The sequence below is a fragment of the Pristiophorus japonicus genome, unplaced genomic scaffold (assembly GCF_044704955.1).
Source record: "Pristiophorus japonicus isolate sPriJap1 unplaced genomic scaffold, sPriJap1.hap1 HAP1_SCAFFOLD_649, whole genome shotgun sequence".
Classification (NCBI taxonomy): domain Eukaryota; kingdom Metazoa; phylum Chordata; class Chondrichthyes; family Pristiophoridae; genus Pristiophorus; species Pristiophorus japonicus.
The window spans coordinates 208,917-224,950 of NW_027254561.1; the positions used below are offsets into that span (position 1 = coordinate 208,917).

General features: G+C 59.1%; 1 protein-coding gene across 1 annotated transcript in view; it reads right to left on the reverse strand.

Moving 5' to 3' along the window:
- LOC139255861 (DNA ligase 1-like) overlaps nt 1–16,034 on the reverse strand; it is a 29,032-nt gene that overhangs the window by 12,513 nt on the left and 485 nt on the right. Inside the window, exons 2-4 of the mRNA XM_070874033.1 lie at nt 13,873–13,962; nt 10,765–10,972; nt 6,260–6,398 (exon numbers count right to left, since the gene is read on the reverse strand). Of these exons, the coding sequence (XP_070730134.1) occupies nt 6,260–6,398; nt 10,765–10,972; nt 13,873–13,962 (437 nt within the window). The remainder of the gene's footprint in view (nt 1–6,259; nt 6,399–10,764; nt 10,973–13,872; nt 13,963–16,034) is intronic.

The window sequence follows — 16,034 nt, forward strand, 5'->3', positions numbered from 1 at the left end:
CACCCCAGTCTCTCTACCACCCCAGTCTCTCTCTCTCTCTCTCCCCACTCCCCCAGTCTCTCTCTCTCCTCCCTCCCCAGTCTCGCTCTCTCTCTCCCCCCCAGTCTCTTTCTTTCTCTCTCTCCCCCCCAGTCTCGCTCTCTCTCTCCCCCCCAGTCTCTCTCTCTCTCTCCCCCCCAGTCTCTCTCTCTCTCTCCCCCCCAGTCTCTCTCTCTCTCTCCCCCCCAGTCTCTCTCTCTCTCCCCACTCCCCCAGTCTCTCTCTCTCCTCCCTCCCCAGTCTCGCTCTCTCTCTCCCCCCCCAGTCTCTCTCTCTCTCTCCCCCCGCAGTCTCTCTCTCTCCCCCAGTCTCTCTCTCTCTCTCTCCCCCCCAGTCTCTCTCTCTCTCTCTCCCCCAGGTCTCTCTCTCTCTCTCTCCCCCCAGGTCTCTCTCTCTCTCTCTCCCCCCCAGTCTCTCTCTCTCTCTCTCCCCCCCCAGTCTCTCCCTCCCTCTCCCCCACCAGTCTCTCTCTCTCTCTCTCCCCCCCCAGTCTCTCTCTCTCTCTCTCTCCCCACCCCCCCCCCCCAGTCTCTCTCTCTCTCTCCCCAGGCCCCCAGTCTCTCTCTCTCTCTCTCCCCATTCCCCCAGTCTCTCTCTCTCTCTCCCCCCCCCCCCCCCAAGTCTCTCTCTCTCTCTCCCCACGCCCCCAGTCTCTCTCTCTCTCTCTCCCCATTCCCCCAGTCTCTCTCTCTCTCCCCCAGTCTCGCTCTCTCTCTCCCCCAGGCTCTCTCTCTCCGCCCAGTCTCTCTCTCTCTCTCTCCCCCAGTCTCTCTCTCTCTCTCCCTCCCCCCAGTCTCTCTCTCTTTCCCCACCAGTCGCTCTCTCACTCCCCCCCACCAGTCTCTCTCTCTCTCCCCACCCCCAGTCTCTCTCTCTCTCTCTCTCTCTCCCCACCCCCAGTCTCTCTCTCTCTCCCCACCCCCAGTCTCTATCTCTCTCTCTCTCCCCACCCCCAGTCTCTCTCTCTCTCTCTCTCCCCACCCCCAGTCTCTCTCTCTCTCTCTCTCTCTCCCCACCCCCAGTCTCTCTCTCTCTCCCCACCCCCAGTCTCTATCTCTCTCTCTCTCCCCACCCCCAGTCTCTCTCTCTCTCTCTCTCCCCACCCCCAGTCTCTCTCTCTCGCTCCCCACTCCCAGTCTCTCTCTCTCTCTCTCCCCCCCCCCAGTCTCTCTCTCTCTCTCCCCCCCAGGCTCTCTCTCTCTCTCCCCCCCCAGTCGCTCTCGCTCCCCCCCCCAGTCTCTCTCTCTCTCCCCCCCCAGTCTCTCTCTCTCTCTCCCCCCAGTCGCTCTCTCTCCCTCCCCCAGTCTCTCTCTCCCTCCCCCAGTCTCTCTCTCTCCACCCCAGTCTCTCTCTCTCCACCCCAGTCTCTCTCTCTCCACCCCAGTCTCTCTCTCTCCACCCCAGTCTCTCTCTCTCCACCCCAGTCTCTCTCTCTCATCCCCCCAGTCTCTCTCTCGCTCTGCCCCCCCCAGTCTCTCTCTCTCTCCCCCCCAGTCTCTCTCTCTCTCTCCCCCCCCAGTTGCTCTCTCTCCCCCCCCCAGTCTCTCTCTCTCTCTCCCCCCCAGTCTCTCTCTCTCTCCCCCCCCAGTCGCTCTCTCTCTCCCCCCAGTCGCTCTCTCTCCCTCCCCCAGTCTCTCGCTCTCCACCCCAGTCTCTCGCTCTCCACCCCAGTCTCTCGCTCTCCACCCCAGTCTCTCGCTCTCCACCCCAGTCTCTCGCTCTCCACCCCAGTCTCTCGCTCTCCACCCCAGTCTCTCGCTCTCCACCCCAGTCGCTCTCTCTCTCACCAGTCTCTCTCTCGCTCTGCCCCCCCAGTCTCTCTCTCTCTCCCCCCCCAGTCGCTCTCTCTCTCCCCCCAGTCGCTCTCTCTCCCTCCCCCAGTCTCTCTCTCTCCACCCCAGTCTCTCTCTCTCTCCCCCCCAGTCTCTCTCTCTCCACCCCAGTCTCTCGCTCTCCACCCCAGTCGCTCTCTCTCTCACCAGTCTCTCTCTCGCTCTGCCCCCCCAGTCTCTCTCTCGCTCTGCCCCCCCAGTCTCTCTCTCTCTCCCCCCCCCAGTCTCTCTCTCTCTCTCTCCCCCCTCCCCAGTCTCTCTCTCTCTCTAACCACCCCCCCAGTCTCTCTCTCTCTCCCAACCCCCCCAGTTTCTCTCTCTCTCTCCCCAGCCCGCTGGTCTCTCTCTCTCTCTCCCCCGCAGTCTCTCTCTCTCTCTCTCTCACTCCCCCCCCCAGTCTCTCTCTCTCTCTCACTCCCCCCCCCCCAGTCGCTCTCTCTCTCCCCCCAGTCGCTCTCTCTCCCTCCCCCAGTCTATCTCTCTCCACCCCAGTCTCTCTCTCTCCCCCCCAGTCTCTCTCTCTCTCCCCCCAGTCTCTCTCTCTCTCCCCCCAGTCTCTCTCTCTCTCTCTCCCTCCCCCAGTCTCTCTCTCCCTCCCCAGTCTCTCTCTCCCTCCCCCAGTCTCTCTCTCTCATCCCCCCAGTCTCTCTCTCTCTCTCTGCCCCCCCCAGTCTCTCTCTCCCCCCCCCCCAGTCTCTCTCTCTCTCTCCCCGCTCCCCAGTCTCTCTCTCTCTCCCCCCACCTCCCCGAGTCTCTCTCTCTCTCTCCCCCCCACAGTCTCTCTCTCTCTCCCCCACAGTCTCTCTCTCTCTCCCCCACAGTTTCTCTCTCTCTCTCTCTCTCCCCCACAGTCTCTCTCTCTCTCTCCCACACAGTCTCTCTCTCTCCCCCACAGTCTCTCTCTCTCTCTCCCCCACAGTCTCTCTCTCTCTCTCTCCCCCCCAGTCTCTCTCTCTCCCCCCACCCCAGTCTCTCTCCCACTCTCTCCCCACCCCCTCAGTCTCTCTCTCTCTCTCTCCCCTCCCCAGTCTCTCTCTCACTCCCCCACAGTCTCTCTCTCTCTCCCCCACAGTCTCTCTCTCTCTCTCACAGTCTCTCTCTCTCTCCCCCACAGTCTCTCTCTCTCTCCCCCACAGTCTCTCTCTCTCTCCCCCACAGTCTCTCTCTCTCTCCCCCAGTCTCTCTCTCTCTCCCCCACAGTCTCTCTCTCTCTCCCCCACAGTCTCTCTCTCTCTCCCCCACAGTCTCTCTCTCTCTCCCCCACAGTCTATCTCTCTCTCCCCCTTCCCCAGTCTCTCTCTCTCCCCCCTCCCCAGTCTCTCTCTCTCTCTCTCTCTCCCCACCCCCTCAGTCTCTCTCTCTCTCTCTCTCTCTCTCCCCACCCCCTCAGTCTCTCTCTCTCTCTCCCCTCCCCAGTCTCTCTCTCTCTCCCCCCTCCCCAGTCTCTCTCTCTCTCTCTCTCTCCCCACCCCCTCAGTCTCTCTCTCTCTCCCCACTCCCGCAGTCTCTCTCTCTCCCCCCCTCCCCAGTCTCTCTCTCTCTCTCTCCCCTTCCAGTCTCTCTCTCCACCCCCCAGTGTATCTCTCTCTCTCCCCCCTCCTCAGTCTCTCTCTCCCCCCAGTCTCTCTCTCTCTCTCTCCCCTCCCACAGTCTCTCTCTCTCTCCCCCAGTCTCTCTCTCTCTCCCCCCTCCTCAGTCTCTCTCTCCCCCCCAGTCTCTCTCTCTCCCCTCCCAGTCTCTCTCTCTCTCTCTCCCCCCAGTCTCTCTCTCTCTCCCTCCCAGTCTCTCTCTCTCTCACCCCCCAGTCTCTCTCTCTCTCCCCCCCCCCAGTCTCTCTCTCTCTCCCCTCCCAGTCTCTCTCTCTCTCCCCTCCCAGTCTCTCTCTCTCCCCTCCCAGTCTCTCTCTCTCTCTCTCCTCCCAGTCCCTCTCTCTCTCCCCTCCCAGTCTCTCTCTCTCCCCCCGTCTCTCTCTCTCTCCCCTGCCACAGTCTCTCTCTCTCTCCCCCCCAGTCTCTCGCTCTCTCTCCCCTCCCAGTCTCTCTCTCTCTCTCTCCCCCCAGTGTCTCTCTCTCTCTCTCCCCTCCCAGTCTCTCTCTCTCTCTCCCCTCCCAGTCTCTCTCTCTCCCCTCCCAGTCGCTCTCGCTCCCCCCCCCAGTCTCTCTCTCTCTCCCCCCCCAGTCTCTCTCTCTCTCTCCCCACCCCCAGTCTCTCTCTCTCTCCCCACCCCCAGTCTCTATCTCTCTCTCTCTCCCCACCCCCAGTCTCTCTCTCTCTCTCTCTCCCCACCCCCAGTCTCTCTCTCTCGCTCCCCACTCCCAGTCTCTCTCTCTCTCTCTCCCCCCCCCCCAGTCTCTCTCTCTCTCTCCCCCCCAGGCTCTCTCTCTCTCTCCCCCCCCAGTCGCTCTCGCTCCCCCCCCCAGTCTCTCTCTCTCTCCCCCCCCAGTCTCTCTCTCTCTCTCCCCCCAGTCGCTCTCTCTCCCTCCCCCAGTCTCTCTCTCCCTCCCCCAGTCTCTCTCTCTCCACCCCAGTCTCTCTCTCTCCACCCCAGTCTCTCTCTCTCCACCCCAGTCTCTCTCTCTCCACCCCAGTCTCTCTCTCTCATCCCCCCAGTCTCTCTCTCGCTCTGCCCCCCCCAGTCTCTCTCTCTCTCCCCCCCAGTCTCTCTCTCTCTCTCCCCCCCCAGTTGCTCTCTCTCCCCCCCCCAGTCTCTCTCTCTCTCTCCCCCCCAGTCTCTCTCTCTCTCCCCCCCCAGTCGCTCTCTCTCTCCCCCCAGTCGCTCTCTCTCCCTCCCCCAGTCTCTCGCTCTCCACCCCAGTCTCTCGCTCTCCACCCCAGTCTCTCGCTCTCCACCCCAGTCTCTCGCTCTCCACCCCAGTCTCTCGCTCTCCACCCCAGTCTCTCGCTCTCCACCCCAGTCGCTCTCTCTCTCACCAGTCTCTCTCTCGCTCTGCCCCCCCAGTCTCTCTCTCTCTCCCCCCCCAGTCGCTCTCTCTCTCCCCCCAGTCGCTCTCTCTCCCTCCCCCAGTCTCTCTCTCTCCACCCCAGTCTCTCTCTCTCTCCCCCCCCAGTCTCTCTCTCTCCACCCCAGTCTCTCGCTCTCCACCCCAGTCGCTCTCTCTCTCACCAGTCTCTCTCTCGCTCTGCCCCCCCAGTCTCTCTCTCGCTCTGCCCCCCCAGTCTCTCTCTCTCTCCCCCCCCCAGTCTCTCTCTCTCTCTCTCCCCCCTCCCCAGTCTCTCTCTCTCTCTAACCACCCCCCCAGTCTCTCTCTCTCTCCCAACCCCCCAGTTTCTCTCTCTCTCTCCCCAGCCCGCTGGTCCTCTCTCTCTCTCTCCCCCGCAGTCTCTCTCTCTCTCTCTCTCACTCCCCCCCCCAGTCTCTCTCTCTCTCTCACTCCCCCCCCCCCAGTCGCTCTCTCTCTCCCCCCAGTCGCTCTCTCTCCCTCCCCCAGTCTATCTCTCTCCACCCCAGTCTCTCTCTCTCCCCCCCAGTCTCTCTCTCTCTCCCCCCAGTCTCTCTCTCTCTCCCCCCAGTCTCTCTCTCTCTCTCTCCCTCCCCCAGTCTCTCTCTCCCTCCCCAGTCTCTCTCTCCCTCCCCCAGTCTCTCTCTCTCATCCCCCAGTCTCTCTCTCTCTCTCTGCCCCCCCCAGTCTCTCTCTCCCCCCCCCCCAGTCTCTCTCTCTCTCTCCCCGCTCCCCAGTCTCTCTCTCTCTCCCCCCACCTCCCCGAGTCTCTCTCTCTCTCTCCCCCCACAGTCTCTCTCTCTCTCCCCCACAGTCTCTCTCTCTCTCCCCACAGTTTCTCTCTCTCTCTCTCTCCCCCACAGTCTCTCTCTCTCTCTCCCACACAGTCTCTCTCTCTCCCCCCACAGTCTCTCTCTCTCTCTCCCCCACAGTCTCTCTCTCTCTCTCTCCCCCCCCAGTCCTCTCTCTCTCCCCCCCCACCCCAGTCTCTCTCCCACTCTCTCCCCACCCCCTCAGTCTCTCTCTCTCTCTCTCCCCTCCCCAGTCTCGGTGAGAGAGAGAGAGAGAGAGAGAGAACGGTGAGAGAGAGAGAGAGAGAGAGAGAACGGTGAGAGAGAGAGAGAGAGAGAACGGTGAGAGAGAGAGAGAGAGAACGGTGAGAGAGAGAGAGAACGGTGAGGGAGAGAGAGAGAACGGTGAGGGAGAGAGAGAGAACGGTGAGAGAGAGAGAGAGAGAACGGTGAGAGAGAGAGAGAGAGAACGGTGAGAGAGAGAGAGAACGGTGAGAGAGAGAGAGAGAACGGTGAGAGCGAGAGAGAGAACGGCGAGGGAGAGAGAGAACGAGAGAGGGGCAATGGTTAGAGAGAGAGATGGGCCGCAGGGATTTGCAGAAGCCCCCACCGCGAGGCGATGACCCTCCCCCGATACCTGTTCTCCGGCGGGGGATCCCGGTGGGAATGGGCAGCCCCGAGTCAGACAGCGAGGAGCTCTCCTTCGATCGGGCCGTGTCCAGCGACGTCTGGCTGGAGGGCGAGGCGGCCGGAGAGGTGGACTCTGGTCTGGGGATCTGGAGAGAGAGACACGGCATTAGTCTAAACACTGACCATCGCAGGGGCTCGGGTAATGGTACAGTCCCAGTCCGACCATCGCAGGAGCTCGGGTAATGGTACAGTCCCAGTCCGACCATCGCAGGAGCTCGGGTAATGGTACAGTCCCAGTCCGACCATCGCAGGAGCTCGGGTAATGGTACAGTCCCAGTCTGACCATCGCAGGGGCTCGGGTAATGGTACAGTCCCAACCTGACCATCGCAGGGGCTCGGGTAATGGTACAGTCCCAACCCGACCATCGCAGGAGCTCGGGTAATGGTCCAGTCCCAACCTGACCATCGCAGGAGCTCGGGTAATGGTACAGTCCCAACCTGACCATCGCAGGAGCTCGGGTAATGGTCCAGTCCCAACCTGACCATCGCAGGGGCTCGGGTAATGGTACAGTCCCAACCCGACCATCGCAGGAGCTCGGGTAATGGTCCAGTCCCAACCTGACCATCGCAGGGGCTCGGGTAATGGTACAGTCCCAGTCCGACCATCGCAGGAGCTCGGGTAATGGTACAGTCCCAACCTGACCATCGCAGGAGCTCGGGTAATGGTCCAGTCCCAACCTGACCATCGCAGGGGCTCGGGTAATGGTACAGTCCCAGTCTGACCATCGCAGGAGCTCGGGTAATGGTCCAGTCCCAGTCCGACCATCGCAGGAGCTCGGGTAATGGTACAGTCCCAGTCTGACCATCGCAGGGGCTCGGGTAATGGTCCAGTCCCAACCTGACCATCGCAGGAGCTCGGGTAATGGTACAGTCCCAACCTGACCATCGCAGGAGCTCGGGTAATGGTACAGTCCCAGTCCGACCATCGCAGGAGCTCGGGTAATGGTACAGTCCCAACCTGACCATCGCAGGAGCTCGGGTAATGGTACAGTCCCAACCTGACCATCGCAGGGGCTCGGGTAATGGTACAGTCCCAGTCCGACCATCGCAGGAGCTCGGGTAATGGTCCAGTCCCAACCTGACCATCGCAGGAGCTCGGGTAATGGGACAGTCCCAACCTGACCATCGCAGGGGCTCGGGTAATGGTACAGTCCCAGTCTGACCATCGCAGGGGCTCGGGTAATGGTACAGTCCCAACCTGACCATCGCAGGAGCTCGGGTAATGGTACAGTCCCAACCTGACCATCGCAGGAGCTCGGGTAATGGTCCAGTCCCAGTCCGACCATCGCAGGGGCTCGGGTAATGGTACAGTCCCAACCTGACCATCGCATGAGCTCGGGTAATGGTCCAGTCCCAACCTGACCATCGCATGAGCTCGGGTAATGGTCCAGTCCCAGTCTGACCATCGCAGGAGCTCGGGTAATGGTCCAGTCCCAGTCCGACCATCGCAGGAGCTCGGGTAATGGTACAGTCCCAGTCCGACCATCGCAGGAGCTCGGGTAATGGTACAGTCCCAGTCCGACCATCGCAGGGGCTCGGGTAATGGTCCAGTCCCAACCCGACCATCGCAGGGGCTCGGGTAATGGTCCAGTCCCAGTCCGACCATCGCAGGAGCTCGGGTAATGGTCCAGTCCCAGTCTGACCATCGCAGGAGCTCGGGTAATGGTCCAGTCCCAACCTGACCATCGCAGGGGCTCGGGTAATGGTACAGTCCCAGTCCGACCATCGCAGGGGCTCGGGTAATGGTCCAGTCCCAGTCCGACCATCGCAGGGGCTCGGGTAATGGTACAGTCCCAACCTGACCATCGCAGGGGCTCGGATAATGGTACAGTCCCAGTCCGACCATCGCAGGAGCTCGGGTAATGGTACAGTCCCAGTCCGACCATCGCAGGAGCTCGGGTAATGGTCCAGTCCCAACCTGACCATCGCAGGAGCTCGGGTAATGGTCCAGTCCCAACCTGACCATCGCAGGAGCTCGGGTAATGGTACAGTCCCAGTCCGACCATCGCAGGGGCTCGGGTAATGGTACAGTCCCAGTCCGACCATCGCAGGAGCTCGGGTAATGGTCCAGTCCCAGTCTGACCATCGCAGGGGCTCGGGTAATGGTACAGTCCCAGTCCGACCATCGCAGGAGCTCGGGTAATGGTCCAGTCCCAACCTGACCATCGCAGGGGCTCGGGTAATGGTCCAGTCCCAGTCCGACCATCGCAGGAGCTCGGGTAATGGTACAGTCCCATTCTGACCATCGCAGGAGCTCGGGTAATGGTCCAGTCCCAACCTGACCATCGCAGGGGCTCGGGTAATGGTACAGTCCCAGTCTGACCATCGCAGGGGCTCGGGTAATGGTACAGTCCCAACCTGACCATCGCAGGGGCTCGGGTAATGGTACAGTCCCAACCCGACCATCGCAGGAGCTCGGGTAATGGTACAGTCCCAACCTGACCATCGCAGGAGCTCGGGTAATGGTACAGTCCCAACCTGACCATCGCAGGAGCTCGGGTAATGTTACAGTCCCAACCTGACCATCGCAGGAGCTCGGGTAATGGTCCAGTCCCAGTCCGACCATCGCAGGAGCTCGGGTAATGGTACAGTCCCAGTCTGACCATCGCAGGAGCTCGGGTAATGGTACAGTCCCAACCTGACCATCGCAGGAGCTCGGGTAATGGTCCAGTCCCAGTCCGACCATCGCAGGAGCTCGGGTAATGGTCCAGTCCCAGTCCGACCATCGCAGGAGCTCGGGTAATGGTCCAGTCCCAGTCCGACCATCGCAGGGGCTCGGGTAATGGTACAGTCCCAACCTGACCATCGCAGGAGCTCGGGTAATGGTCCAGTCCCAGTCCGACCATCGCAGGAGCTCGGGTAATGGTCCAGTCCCAGTCCGACCATCGCAGGGGCTCGGGTAATGGTACAGTCCCAACCTGACCATCGCAGGGGCTCGGGTAATGGTACAGTCCCAGTCTGACCATCGCAGGGGCTCGGGTAATGGTACAGTCCCAGTCCGACCATCGCAGGAGCTCGGGTAATGGTCCAGTCCCAGTCCGACCATCGCAGGAGCTCGGGTAATGGTACAGTCCCAACCTGACCATCGCAGGGGCTCGGGTAATGGTCCAGTCCCAGTCCGACCATCGCAGGGGCTCGGGTAATGGTCCAGTCCCAACCTGACCATCGCAGGGGCTCGGGTAATGGTACAGTCCCAGTCCGACCATCGCAGGAGCTCGGACTGCCCAATAAACATCTCACCAACCCATCACAACCCAACACACCTCGACCCAACTCAACCGGATCATCACAAGACTATCGTACAGTCTTCGCCTGACCTCCAGCCGACCTCGAACTACCCTATGACCCATCACCCACCCGACCTTGAACGACCCTATGACCATCACCCACCCCAACACGACCTCGAACGACCCATCACCTACCTACACACGACCTTAAAGGACCCATCACCTACCTACACACGACCTGGAACGACCCTGTGACCCATCACCTACCTACACATGACCTCGAACGACCCTGTGACCCATCACCTACCTACACATGACCTCGAACGACCCTATGACCCATCACCCACCCACACACGACCTGGAACGACCCTATGACCATCACCTACCTACACACGACCTGGAACGACCCTGTGACCCATCACCTACCTACACATGACCTCGAACGACCCTGTGACCCATCACCTACCTACACATGACCTCGAACGACCCTATGACCCATCACCCACCCACACACGACCTGGAACGACCCTATGACCATCACCTACCTACACACGACCTGGAACGACCCTGTGACCCATCACCTACCTACACACGACCTGGAACGACCCTATGACCATCACCTACCTACACACGACCTCGAACGACCCTATGACCCATCACCTACCTACACACGACCTGGAACGACCCTATGACCATCACCTACCTACACACGACCTCGAACGACCCTATGACCCATCACCAACCTACACACGACCTGGAACGACCCTATGACCATCACCTACCTACACACGACCTGGAACGACCCTATGACCCATCACCTACCTACACACGACCTCGAACGACCCTATGACCCATCACCTACCTACACACGACCTGGAACGACCCTATGACCCATCACCTACCTACACACGACCTGGAACGACCCTATGACCATCACCTACCTACACACGACCTGGAACGACCCTATGACCATCACCTACCTACACACGACCTGGAACGACCCTATGACCATCACCTACCTACACACGACCTCGAACGACCCTATGACCCATCACCTACCTACACACGACCTGGAACGACCCTATGACCCATCACCTACCTACACACGACCTGGAACGACCCTATGACCATCACCACCTTGAACGACTCGAGATATCGGGGTGGATGGGGTGTGAACAGTTCCCAACGGATGTGGGGCAAGGCAGGATGAGGAAGTCCAGCTCACCTCTCCCGCCTCTGGTGAGGGCGTCTCTGGTACACAGGCTGCCGTCTCCTTGTCCGCGTTCACCTCCTCCTCCTCCTCCTCGCTCTCTCCATCCTCATCGCTGCTGTTCACCATCCGGCGAGACCTCTTCCCCCGTCGTTTCACCGGCGTGTCCCCTTCCTTGGGCCTCACGGAGACATTGGTCGGCTTCAGGGGGGACTTTGCCGTCCTGGAGATTGGAGGGGAAGGGTCAGTACATCTCACACTCCCAGGGCAGGTACAGGGGTTTAGATACAGAGTAAAGCTCCCTCTACACTGTCCCATCAAACACTCCCGGGGCAGGTACAGGGGGTTAGATACAGAGTAAAGCTCCCTCTACACTGTCCCATCAAACACTCCCAGGGCAGGTACAGGGGGTTAGATACAGAGTAAAGCTCCCTCTACACTGTCCCATCAAACACTCCCAGGGCAGGTACAGGGGGTTAGATACAGAGTAAAGCTCCCTCTACACTGTCCCATCAAACACTCCCAGGGCAGGTACAGGGGGTTAGATACAGAGTAAAGCTCCCTCTACACTGTCCCATCAAACAGTGTACAATCTCTCGTGCAACATCTGGTTGGCAATCAGTAACTAGTGGGGTGCCGCAGGGATCAGTGATGGGACCCCAGCTATTTACAATCGATATTAACGACTTGGAAGAAGGGACTGAGTGTAACGTAGACAAGTTTGCTGACGATACAAAGATGGGAGGAAAAGCAATGTGTGAGGAGGACACACAAAATCTGTAAAAGGACACAGACAGGCTCAGTGAGTGGGCAAAAATTTGTCAGATGGAGTATAATGTGGGAAAGTGTGAGGTCATGCACTTTGGCAGAAAAAAATCAAAGAGCAAGTTATTATTTAAATGGAGAAAGGTTACAAAGTGCCGCAGTACAGAGGGACCTGGGGGTTAGAAACATAGAAAATAGGTGTAGGAGCAGGCCATTCGGCCCTTTGAGCCTGCACCGCCATTCAATGAGTTCATGGCTGAACATGCAACTTCAGTACCCCATTCCTGCTTTCTCACCATACCTCTTGATCCCCCGAGTAGTAAGGACTTCATCTAACTCCCTTTTGAATATATTTAGTGAATTGGCCTCAACAACTTTCTGTTGTAGAGAATTCCACAGGTTCACCACTCTCTGGGTGAAGAAGTTTCTCCTCATCTCGGTCCTAAATGGCTTACCCCTTATCCTTAGACTGTGAGCCCTGGTTCTGGACTTCCCCAACATCGGGAACATTCTTCCTGCATCTAACCTGTCCAGTCCCGTCAGAATTTTATATGTTTCTATCAGATCCCCCTCTCATTCTTCTGAACTCCAGTGAATATCAGCCCAGTCGATCCAGTCTTTCTTCATATGTCAGTCCTGCCATCACGGGAATCAGTCTGGTGAACCTTCGCTGCACTCCCTCAATAGCAAGAATGTCCTTCCTCAGATTAGGAGACCAAAACTGAACACAATATTCCAGGTGTGGCCTCACCAAGGCCCTGTACAACTGCAGCAACACCTCCCTGCTCCTATACTCAAATCCTCTCGCTATGAAGGCCAACATACCATTTGCCTTCTTAACCACCTGCTGTACCTGCATGGCCAACTTTCAATGACTGATGTACCATGACACCCGGGTCTCGTTGCACCTCCCCTTTTCCTAATCTGTCACCATTCAGATAATAGTCTGTCTCTCTGTTTTTACCACCAAAGTGGATAACCTCACATTTATCCACATTATACTGCATCTGCCACGCATTTGCCCACTCACCTAACCTATCCAAGTCGCTCTGCAGCCTCATAGCATCCTCCTCGCAGCTCACACCGCCACCCAACTTAGTGTCATCCGCAAATTTGGAGATACTACATTTAATCCCCTCATCTAAATCATTAATGTACAGTGTAAACAGCTGGGGCCCCAGCACAGAACCTTGCGGTACCCCACTAGTCACTGCCTGCCATTCTGAAAAGTACCCATTTACTCCTACTCTTTGCTTCCTGTCTGACAACCAGTTCTCAATCCATGTCAGTACACTACCCCCAATCCCATGTGCTTTAACTTTGCACATTAATCTCTTGTGTGGGACCTTGTCGAAAGCCTTCTGAAAGTCCAAATATACCACATCAACTGGTTCTCCCTTGTCCACTCTACTGGAAACATCCTCAAAAAATTCCAGAAGATTTGTCAAGCCTGATTTCCCTTTCACAAATCCATGCTGACTTGGACCTATCATGTCACCATTTTCCAAATGCGCTGCTATGACATCCTTAATAATTGATTCCATCATTTTACCCACTACTGAGGTCAGGCTGACCGGTCTAGTACATGAAACACAAAAGGTTAGTACGCAGGTACAGCAAGTGATCAGGAAGGGCCAATGGTATCTTGGCCTTTATTGCAAAGGGGATGGAGTATAAAAGCAGGGAAGTCTTGCTCCAGTTATACAGGGTATTGGTGAGGCCACACCTGGAGTACTGCGTGCACAGTTTTGCTCTCCGTATATACGGAAGGACACACTTTGCTTTGGAGGCAGTTCAGAGAAGGTTCACTCGGTTGATTCCGGGGATGAGGGGGTTGAGTTATGAGGAAAGGTTGAGGAGGTTGGGCCTCTACTAATTGGAATTCAGAAGAATGAGAGGTGATCTTATGGAAACGTATCAGATTATGAGGGGGGCTCGACAAGGTGGATGCAGAGAGGATGTTCCCACTGATGGGGGAGACTAGAACTAGGGGGCATGTTCTTAGAATAAGGGGCCGCCCATTTAAAACTGAGATGAGGAGGAATTTCTTCTCTCGGAGGGTTGTAAACCTGTGGAACTCGCTGCCTCAGAGAGCTGTGGAAGCCGGGACATTGAATATATTTAAGACAGAGATAGACAGTTCCTTAACCGATAAGGGGGCGGGCAGGGAAGTGGAGCTGAGTCCATGATCGGATCAGGCCACGATGGTATTAAATGGCGGAGCAGGGCTCGAGGGGCCGAATGGCCCACTCCTGATCCTATTTCTGATGTTCTTATCCTGGTAAATCTCGCCTGTACCCTCCAGTCAGACCTTCCCCGCTCCTCAGGGTCCCTCCCCCTCGCCCCAGAGTCACTCACCCTTGCCCCCTGACCTTACTGGGGACCTCGTGCCTGTCCTTGGCCTTCTCGGTCTTAGGCTTCCCGCCTTTCAGGGGCTGAAAGAACGATCTGTCGTGGGAGAAATACAGACAACGGTGAAACTCTCCCAAATTGTGTCCATCAAACTTACCCCCCGTCCCCCGGGGTCAGAGAGCGAGGGTCGGGGAGTTAACCCCGCTCCCCCGGGGTCAGAGAGCGAGGGTCGGGGAGTTACCCACCGTCCCCGGGGTCAGAGAGCGAGGGTCGGGGAGTTAGCGCCCTCGCCCGGGGTCAGAGAGCGAGGGTCGGGGAGTTAGTGCCCTCGCCCGGGGTCAGAGAGCGAGGGTTGGGGAGTTACCCACCGTCCCCGGGGTCAGAGAGCGAGGGTAGGGGAGTTAACCCCGCTCCCCCGGGGTCAGAGAGCGAGGGTCGGGGAGTTACCCACCGTCCCCGGGGTCAGAGAGCGAGGGTCGGGGAGTTAGTGCCCTCCCCCGGGGTCAAAGAGCGAGGGTCGGGGACTTACCCACCGTCCCCGGGGTCAGAGAGCGAGGGTCGGGGAGTTACCCCCTGTCCCCCGGGGTCAGAGAGCAAGGGTCGGGGAATGTCAATACCCAATTGTCAGACCCCCCTCCCAGGGGCAATACCCAATTGTCAGACCCCCTCCCAGGGGCAATACCCAATTGTCAGACCCCCTCCCAGGGGCAATACCCAATTGTCAGACCCCCTCCCAGGGACAATGCCCAATTGTCAGACCCCCTCCCAGGGACAATGCCCAATTGTCACACCCCTCCCAGGGGCAATACCCAATTGTCAGACCCCCTCCCAGGGACAATGCCCAATTGTCAGACCCCCTCCCAGGGGCAATTCCCAATTGTCAGACCCCCCCTCCCAGGGGCATTATCCAATTGTCAGACCCCCCCCCCTCCCAGGGGCAATTCCCAATTGTCAGACCCCCTCCCAGGGACAATGCCCAATTGTCAGACCCCCTCCCAGGGGCAATGCCCAATTGTCAGACCCCCCCCCCTCCCAGGGGCAATGCCCAATTGTCAGACCCCCTCCCAGGGGCAATGCCCAATTGTCAGACCCCCCCCCTCCCAGGGGCAATGCCCAATTGTCAGACCCCCCCTCCCAGGGGCATTATCCAATTGTCAGACCCCCCCCCTCCCAGGGGCAATGCCCAATTGTCAGACACCCTCCCAGGGGCAATGCCCAATTATCAGACCCCCCCCCTCCCAGGGGCAATGCCCAATTGTCAGACCCCCCCTCCCAGGGACAATGCCCAATTGTCAGACCCCCCCCCTCCCAGGGGCAATGCCCAATTGTCAGACCCCCCCTCCCAGGGGCATTATCCAATTGTCAGACCCCCCCCTCCCAGGGGCAATGCCCAATTGTCAGACCCCCCCCCTCCCAGGGGCAATGCCCAATTGTCAGACCCCCCCTCCCAGGGGCATTATCCAATTGTCAGACCCCCCCTCCCAGGGGCAATGCCCAATTGTCAGACCCCCCCCCCTCCCAGGGGTAATGCCCAATTGTCAGACCCCCCCTCCCAGGGGCATTATCCAATTGTCAGACCCCCCCCTCCCAGGGGCAATGCCCAATGGTCAGATCCCCCCTCCCAGGGGCAATGCCCAATTGTCAGACCCCCCCTCCCAGGGGCATTATCCAATTGTCAGATCCCCCCCTCCCAGGGGCAATGCCCAATTGTCAGACCCCCCCCCTCCCAGGGGCAATGCCCAATTGTCAGACCCCCCCTCCCAGGGGCATTATCCAATTGTCAGACCCCCCCCCTCCCAGGGGCAATGCCCAATTGTCAGACCCCCCCTCCCAGGGGCAATGCCCAATTGTCAGACCCCCCCTCCCAGGGGCAATACCCAATTGTCATATCCCCCCTCCCAGGGGCAATGCCCAATTGTCAGACCGCCCTCCCAGGGGCAATGCCCAATTGTCAGACCCCCCCTCCCAGGGGCAATGCCCAATTGTCAGACCCCCCCTCCCAGGGGCAATGCCCAATTGTCAGACCCCCCCCTCCCAGGGGCAATGCCCAATTGTCAGACCCCCCCTCCCAGGGGCAATGCCCAATTGTCAGACCCCCCCCTCCCAGGGGCAATGCCCAATTGTCAGACCCCCCCTCCCAGGGGCAATGCCCAATGGTCAGATCCCCC